The sequence below is a fragment of the Acipenser ruthenus genome, chromosome 22 (assembly GCF_902713425.1).
Source record: "Acipenser ruthenus chromosome 22, fAciRut3.2 maternal haplotype, whole genome shotgun sequence".
Taxonomy (NCBI): domain Eukaryota; kingdom Metazoa; phylum Chordata; class Actinopteri; order Acipenseriformes; family Acipenseridae; genus Acipenser; species Acipenser ruthenus.
In genome coordinates this window covers 29,813,814-29,822,319 of record NC_081210.1, presented here as the reverse complement: position 1 = coordinate 29,822,319, position 8,506 = coordinate 29,813,814, and the positions used below count along the sequence as shown (strand labels likewise).

At 43.0% G+C, this 8,506-nt stretch overlaps 1 protein-coding gene across 1 annotated transcript; it reads left to right on the top strand.

Annotated features, from left to right (window-relative positions):
* The first annotated feature begins 191 nt into the window (after positions 1-191).
* On the top strand, positions 192-8,325 carry LOC117431204 (histone deacetylase 3). The gene is made up of 15 exons (XM_058996456.1): positions 192-398; positions 1,249-1,331; positions 1,939-2,081; positions 2,353-2,434; positions 2,750-2,806; positions 3,140-3,195; positions 3,496-3,629; positions 3,735-3,815; positions 4,140-4,213; positions 4,798-4,862; positions 5,185-5,274; positions 5,719-5,777; positions 5,953-6,032; positions 6,365-6,522; positions 6,812-8,325. Exons 1-15 carry the CDS (start codon positions 344-346, stop codon positions 6,879-6,881), a joined length of 1,287 nt encoding a protein of 428 aa, XP_058852439.1. The 5' UTR covers positions 192-343; the 3' UTR covers positions 6,882-8,325.
* The last annotated feature ends 181 nt before the right edge of the window (positions 8,326-8,506 follow it).

Here is an 8,506-nt window from a genome sequence, read left to right as displayed (position 1 = left end):
ATTTCCCCAATAACCGGTAAACCTTAAAGTAGATATTACCTGTATTGGTTTTCTTTTCTAAAACAAAACTTAAACCATTACAAAGTATGTGTATTATTATTGTGTGTTTTTTTTAAAAAAAAGCGCGCCAGCATGCCCAGCCTTTAAATATTAGAGTAGACCTTTTTCTAGCGTCATCCATTTTACACGCCTTTTCATGACGTAGTGCAACACCCGCTGTTCCTGGTGACGTTCCACACAGTGTCTGTCTGGTGTGGGTTTATTATGGCGGCGCTGAAGTGAATGGAAGTGGGTTTCGATTAACTTAAACGCGTTTTTTTGTGACTTGTGAGCTGCAGCGAGGATGTCGAACAGGACCGCTTATTTCTACGATCCCGACGTGGGCAACTTTCATTACGGTAAGTGCAACTTTAGACATGGAGGGGCTGGTCGGGGTAAAGAAAGGATTACAACTGTATGTTCATTTAACAGTGTTAAACGGCTGGTAAAAGAGATTCTAAAACACACAGTTGTAACATAGTGTTTTATTATTATTATTATTATTATTATTATTATTATTGTATAGCTTGCAATACTACAGTCGCTGAAGGATAGTTGTGTGAAACCTCCTGTAACTGTCGGCAGATTGGCGTTTCTCACAGTGCCTGCGAGATAATAGTTGATGGCCGGTGTATTTTTCTCATTATCCTTGCTCACATTTGTGTATCAATTGGAAGCGCAGTTCTGCTTTATTCTGAATTACTTGTGTGTACTATTTGTATAAGTTTTATTTATCTCTAGTCATTCAAAATTCGCTTAAATAACGTGCTGCTCCTTGTGAATCGGTGAGTTGTGTAGCTGTTTCATGTAAACTATCATGGGGTGGGATACGTCACGTTCGGGCTGTGTAGATTTTCACATGCTAATGAGATTAATAAGACAGTGCTGCAGCTGCAGGTAATACCAGCACTATGCATGATTGCAGCAACAGCGGGCGAGCTTATCTGAAGTACTAATTCAATAAAACTATTAACCATCTAAAACAAGTAGGTGTGCAAACATTGATATGTAACTCATTGATTTTTGCTTTGATGGTGGTGTAAAGGCATTAGTAAATTTGTACCACATTGTCAAGAAGGCTTCATGTGCGCACACAAAGTTTTAAATTGTGGAAGAGTATAGTAAACATAAAGGAACGATCCTGGATGTTAAAAACTGGAACTAAGAGGTTATGTCAAGCACCGTTTGTGTCTGCTTTCTGCTGTACAGGTGGTGGGCACCCCATGAAGCCACACCGCCTGTCTCTCACACACAGCCTGGTCCTGCACTACGGACTCTACAAGAAAATGATGGTACGTACACTTCACTTTTTAATTCTCTGACTATAGCCACTAGACCACACTGCCTCCCACTTCCTCGGCTTTAGACGCTTGACCACACTGGCTCAGCTCAATCCTCAGCCTCTGAGTCTCTGAGCTCAATCCTCTAGACCACGCTGCCTCCCAGTCTCTGAGCTCAATCCTCTAGACCTGCTGCCTCCCAGTCTCTGAGCTCGATCCTCTAGACCACGCTGCCTCCCAGTCTCTGAGATCAATCCTCTAGACCACGCTGCCTCCCAGTCTCTGAGATCAATCCTCTAGACCACACTGCCTCCCACTTCCTCGGCTTTAGACGCTTGACCACACTGCCTCAGCTCAATCCTCAGCCTCTGAGTCTCTGAGCTCAATCCTCTAGACCACGCTGCCTCCCAGTCTCTGAGCTCAATCCTCTAGACCTGCTGCCTCCCAGTCTCTGAGCTCGATCCTCTAGACCACGCTGCCTCCCAGTCTCTGAGCTCAATCCTCTAGACCACACTGCCTCACAGTCTCTGAGCTCAGTCCTCTAGACCTCGCCGCCTCCCACTCTCTGCTCTTTCCACAGTAGAAGACGGGATCTCTGTGTTTTTCCTCCCCACTGCAGGTGTTCAAGCCGTACAAGGCCTCTCAGCATGACATGTGCCGCTTCCATTCGGAGGATTACATCGACTTCCTGCAGAAGGTCAGTCCCAACAACATGCAGGGCTTCACCAAGAGTCTGAACGCCTTCAACGTGGGAGACGACTGGTAAGAACTGATGTCTTTCTCAGTGTGTGTAATACCCAGAAGCATTGCTATACAGATGATGGAACACTTTGATAAGCCTGTGTGTAAAACGCATGTGCAATTCTATTTGACCAGGTTACAACCATTGTGGCTCTCATATCTCTGTAAGCGAGCCAAGGCGGCTGCTTTTATTTGGAAGGCAGGCTCTGTGTAGTTCATGGTGTTTCTGTTGGAGACTGGAGGTACAGAGATGCTGGTCTGTGAGACTGATGGCTCTTCTCTTGTTTTGCAGTCCTGTGTTTCCAGGATTGTTTGAGTTCTGTTCAAGGTACACGGGAGCCTCGCTGCAGGGAGCCATACAGTTAAATCACAAGGTAAACAATGTAATGGTATGGTGGGAACAGCAGGAAAGAACAAACTAAAACTGACTCTGCTTCTGTCTTCACGGAATACCAGTGGAATGAGCAGAAAAGTTCACCCTCTTCTTGCAGCGTTGCATACCCAGGAGACTGGAAGCTGTGCAGTGGCTCTGATGCATTAGGTCTGGCCTCTGATCGTCTGTGGTGTGGAAGCTGCATGATGAGATTCAGCGTTTGTAATAGTCTGTCTCTGATGCATGCATGCAGTTTGTTAAATGTCTTGCTACCTGTAGTAAGGTTGACCTTTTGGTTATTTTCTCTTCTTACCAGATCTGTGATGTCGCTATCAACTGGGCTGGAGGCCTGCATCATGCAAAAAAATTTGAAGTAAGTGTTCAGTGTTATATTACTGTGTGCTTTTCTTTATAATCCTGTGCTCCAAAAGAAGTTTAAATCATGCTTTGTTTGGTGGGGAAGGCACCTCTCATCCGTGCATGAATAATACAGTGCACCAATCCCAGTAACACTTGTTTATGCCCCTGAAAGCAATGGGTTTGTACTTGTGTTATTCATATTTTCATATGAGAAACGTGTGTTGTGTGTTATAATGCTTGCTGATCACATAATAGAATAGGCAGTGTGGATGTAATGCATTCATTTAGCATGTTTTTAGGATCGGTTTATTCCACTCATTCTCTTTCTCTTTTCTTTCTTATCCAGGCATCTGGTTTCTGCTACGTGAATGACATTGTCATCAGTATACTAGAGCTGCTGAAGTAAGATTTCATTTATATTCTGTTTGTTCATTTTATTAGCAAATTGCTGAAACCAGTTACTGGCGTAGCTTTAATATGCTCTCTAAGGGATGCAAGCAGACTCCTTTGTCACTTCTTCTGATGCTGTGTTCTGCCATCTAGTGGAAACTTTTAAGTGAGGCAGTTTTAGGAGACTCTTATTATTGGGCATGTTCTGTCAAAGTGGGCAGCTTTCCCTTGTGCCCATGCTTTCATCAGACCAGTGAATATGCCAGTACAATAGTTGCACTGTGAAGTGACTGGTCTGTGTTCTCTTTGCAGGTACCACCCCCGCGTTCTGTACATTGACATTGATATTCACCATGGCGACGGGGTACAGGAGGCCTTTTACCTCACTGACCGTGTCATGACTGTATCCTTCCACAAGTATGGGAACTACTTTTTCCCAGGGACAGGTAAGCAGGACTGTCGCCACTATGCTGTAACTCAAAAACCAGTGGCTTTCAGCTCTGTTACTCCGGATCAGCCAGCCTCTTAGAACTGCCTGTCTGTGTCCCCAGGTGACATGTACGAGGTGGGAGCTGAGAGTGGCCGGTATTACTGCCTGAATGTTCCTCTTCGAGATGGAATAGATGATCAGAGTAAGTCTGCCTTTTTCTTCAACCCCTAACCCTGCTACTCGGTCTATACCCCTGCACAGATGCAGCGCTTTTTAATGCAGGAAAAGATGTTTTCAGTGTGTCGCTAAAACACTTCAACATTTTATATTTGTTTTGGTTAAAAAAAATATATATAGTAATACTAAAAAATGCAAAAGCTGACTAGTTTTGGCCCAGCTAATAGCCAAGACATCCCAAAGGATCAGTTTGGAAGAGGCACTGTGGGGACACATGTTAAGTTTAGTAACTGATCTCCATGAACTGAAGATCCGCTGTGTGTTTTTAAGCATGTTTGTTTTGTTTTAGGCTACAGGCTCCTCTTTCAGCCGGTGATCAAACAGGTGGTAGACTTTTATCAGCCTACTTGTATTGTTCTACAGGTAAGTGTAAAGAAGCAGAAACGAAAGACAATTGAAACCGTTGTGTGCCTAGTATATTCAAGGTGACACGAAGCGGAGGGGACAAATACAGTCCTTTTATTGTCTGCCTGTCGGAACTGAAGGCTAAAGTTGATTATGAACCTTACATAGCGGCTAAGTCTGTGATTCAGAATTCAACAAGAATAGTTTGGGTGAATGGCTAAGACTTGAGCCAAAAATAACACTAATCATAGAACAATGTAACTTACTGGCCGTTGGCAAAAGCATATTTTTATTGCCTAAAATTGATCCATAACTTCAAAACTCTCCAACAGAATTCCGTGGTAAAACTATAAGAATCGAAGTCAAGTCGACAGTGTTTCTGCTACTGCCTTCTTCAGTGTTGTATTGCAGCCTGTTATCTGTGTGCTTTTGCAGTACTTATTCTACGCTTAAATACCTTGTAGAAGGTGAAGTTTTTGTATATTTTTAGATTAGAGAACTGGGTTATATATTTTGTTGACCTGTAAATTTGAGTTGTTTTCAATAGAAAAAATAAATAAATATTTGAGGCTAATAAACATTTCTTTCTGTCATCCTCACAGTGTGGGGCTGATTCTTTAGGCTGTGACAGACTGGGCTGCTTTAACCTCAGCATAAGAGGTCACGGGTAGGTCCAGAGAATAAACCCACCATGACTTCAGTGTTGTGGGAAGGGGAGTAGCCTTGTAGGAGCCCCTGTGTCAGTATATGATATCATTCAGTGTGTGTATGTAGTCTAACTACAGTGAGACCTTGGAGATCTGTGGTGCTGTTAAAAAGCTCCTGATGAATGTCTAATTGTAAAGTGCTTGCAGTATTGTAGGACACCATTACTGTAGCGAGAGCCTTCCTTGTGCATGTCCTGCTTGTCCATGACCTTGCCGTGCTGATCCAGTCCCTCCTCTGCTCTCTCTCTCTCTCTCTCTCTCTCTCTCTCTCTCTCTCTGCAGGGAGTGTGTGGAGTTTGTGAAGAGTTTTAAAATCCCCCTGCTGGTGCTGGGAGGTGGAGGGTACACAGTCCGCAACGTTGCACGATGCTGGTGGGTATCACTTTACAAGGAGCAGTGCTTTCCATTCCCTGGCAGTGAATCACTTCGCACAGATTTATTTTTATAGAACGTGTGTATGTATAGATTTTTCCAGCTGTCCTTTTCTCTCTCTTATTACTGCCTCTCTCTCCACCTTTATACTTTTTGTAATTCATTTTTATTTTACATGGCAGATCTAAGATCTGTCGTGTTCAATGGATGAAAAACAGTAACAATATATGTTTGTAGTAAAAGGGGGAGGGAAGTAGAAGTGTAAGATTTGCCTGGAGATACACTGAAGTGTGGGAAACCCTGCACTAGATCTTAAGATGTTGTGGGAACAGCCCCCGGTTAGTGATGTAAAAGACCTCCTGTTCCCCTGTCGTCATGATGCACATTTTAAATCTTCAATATTAGTCATGACTTTTAAGAACTCTTGGTCTCATTTCATTGCAGGACGTATGAGACCTCACTGCTCGTAGAAGAACCAATAAGTGATGAACTGCCTTACAGTGGTGAGTATCTGCACTACACAGTATGTAGATGCTCTAACAACCAAGTCAAATAATATTAATCGAAAGCTACCCATGCATTCATGCCTACACCACAACAAAGAAATGGTTAGTGAAAGTTACACAGCTTTGTTTGCAGTGCAATTAATGTATGTGATCTTTTTCTGTCCCTGCTCAGAGTACTTTGAGTATTTTGCTCCAGATTTCACTCTGCACCCCGACGTCAGCACCAGGATAGAGAACCAGAACTCCAGACAGGTGAGTCTTCACTGCCTGCACTTCGCAGTGATTGCGAGGATGGAACCCCATGCATCAACCACAAGTTATTTTCCCATTCACTACCCCGTTTTGAATACATTGAAAAAGACAACGTGTGTCACTGAATTGAAGTATCTTTTAGTATTCCGAAATATAAAATAATGTAACAAAAGTGAATTAACCTTTATTTCAAAGTGTACCCCCTCCCTCCCTTTATTAATAGTTAAGCATTTTACAACTTGCTGAACGCTTTATATGCAGTCAGCTAGGCCCCCACAATGACATGTTTGGATGGCGTGTGGGCCTGGGCTGAGTTCCTCTTGTTTGTGCAGTACCTGGATCAGATCCGACAGACCGTGTTTGAAAACCTGAAGATGCTGAACCACGCGCCCAGCGTCCAGATCCATGACGTTCCCTCGGACCTGCTGAGCTACGAGCGCACAGACGATCCCGACCCCGACGAGAGGGGCTCCGAGGACAACTACTCCAGGTACACCCCACCCCAGCAGCGCCTGCATGGGACTCGGACCCCCTCCCCCCTCTGTATTGTAATTACTGCCTTACTAGGATTGAACGGGTCTGAGAGCCAAACAATCCAACAACATAGAACACTGAATTATCTACACTCGAATCAGGTTAGAGTTTACTGCACTGCACATAATAGCCTTTTAGATTTAAACCACCTTTTTTTTTCTCTTAGTAATACTGTGAAAATATAACCCTTCATTTATTGCTAGCTATAATAATATTTTTTTGCATTTGTGCTTCTCTATCATCAGGCCTGAGGCATCCAATGAATTTTACGATGGTGACCATGACAACGACAAAGAGAGCGACGTGGAGATCTGATTGGCCAGTCCTGAAAAGGAAGTTGATTTGGTGGATCAAAGAGGAAGTGTGCTCATGGTCAGAACTGAGCTCAGGAAGGGGCAAAATAAATATTCAGTGGCTTTACCTACCCCCCCACCCCCCAGAAAGAACATTTCCATTCCTAGAACTAGGGCTGCAATTAAATGAAAATATGCTTTAACCAGTACAGTCAAACCAAGACACATTGTTTACATGCTTCTTTAATGAAATACGTGTCTGTGGCCAAACCACCACGGGGTCAGTGGAGGAATTTGAAAAGAAGTGAAAAGTAGAACCGTGTACACCACCATTTATTTCCAAGCACAGCAAAGGAAGCACTATCTGATCATAATGCAGAACAAAACAAATCGGAGATCTGTATGTTGCCTCAAATAGACGTGGATCGAGATAATGGGGTTATTATGCAAGAATAGATGAACTGTGCTGAAGGCTTGGTATGATAATCTGTCTGCTGAATCTGTGGTTCAATGAACCTAAAAGAATGCAGTCCTTGTTTCTGCTGTAGCGTGTGTTTATATGAAAAACAAAGTCCCAAAAACGTATGAATGGAAGCCCCAGCCCTGAATGTTTACCCATAGCAGCTGCCATGTACCAAGAGCAACTCTGTTTTGCTCAGAATAACCTGATGGACCTGTGCCAGGCTGAGCCTGTGGAACAGAGTTCTGCACCGACAAGAGTTAAAGTGAGCATCCTGAACATTAGAACAGGAAGCAAGAACGGGTTAGTTACATTGTGTATGGATTTTTAGATCATGTCCTTTGTATTATTATTGTGTGACAATGTTTTTTTTTTTGGTGAGATGCACCACCCACTCGATATCGCGGGTGCCGGGGTCCAATAAAAATCTGCTATATATCGAGAGACCCATAGAAAAACGAAACAGGCTAACACATACTGTACAGCCACTCCCTCGTTTTATCAGGGGCGCCAGGGTCCAGTATAAATCCTCTACGCAACCTGCTTTGTAATTTTTCCAATAAACAGCAGCACACTGTTTTAATTTGTACTGTGAAGGGTACTTGCTTCTCATCAACTTCTGTCTCCACTTAATTTCATTTATCTTCCTCTCCTTTCGCTGACGTCACTGCCTTGTGACTTGTGCTAGTGCATTGCTGCCACACGTGAACACCTCGCTGGCTAAAATAAAAACCGCTTCAGCAAGAAGATATTTAATTTGCTTTGTGTTCTTGTTCAATACATGTGTATATGATAGCAGTACAATATTAATGCTTTGTTTTTAATTGTTTTGTATGTTGTTGTTTGTGATGTGCAGGACGAAATAAAACAAACAGTAATTCTAGGTGCCTATGTATTGTAGCTAAGGCATGCACAGTTAAATTGTAAAAATGGGGATCCAACTCCAGGACCGCGATCTATCTGAATACTCTGTATAGCGTTTATTAAACTGCACTGTTGTAGGGCTTTCGAACATCTCTTGTGTTTTTCTTTATCCAAATTCTGATGTCTGCTGTTCAGGATTTGATCTAGAGAGGGCAGTGTTGTGTTCTCAAATACAATGTTGTTTGATTTTATGTGAAGTGTCGCGTATTACTGGATTGGCACTAGAGGGCAATTCAGTTACTGCCAATAAGTGCACTCTGTAC

Coding starts and splice junctions, on each gene's coding strand:
- LOC117431204 (XM_058996456.1), top strand. CDS start 344: ATGTCGAACAGGACCGCTTATTTCTACGATCCCGACGTGGGCAACTTT. Junction 4,863..5,184: donor CTCAGCATAAGAGGTCACGG/GTAGGTCCAGAG, acceptor CTCTCTCTGCAG/GGAGTGTGTGGAGTTTGTGA. Junction 6,033..6,364: donor AGAACCAGAACTCCAGACAG/GTGAGTCTTCAC, acceptor TTGTTTGTGCAG/TACCTGGATCAGATCCGACA.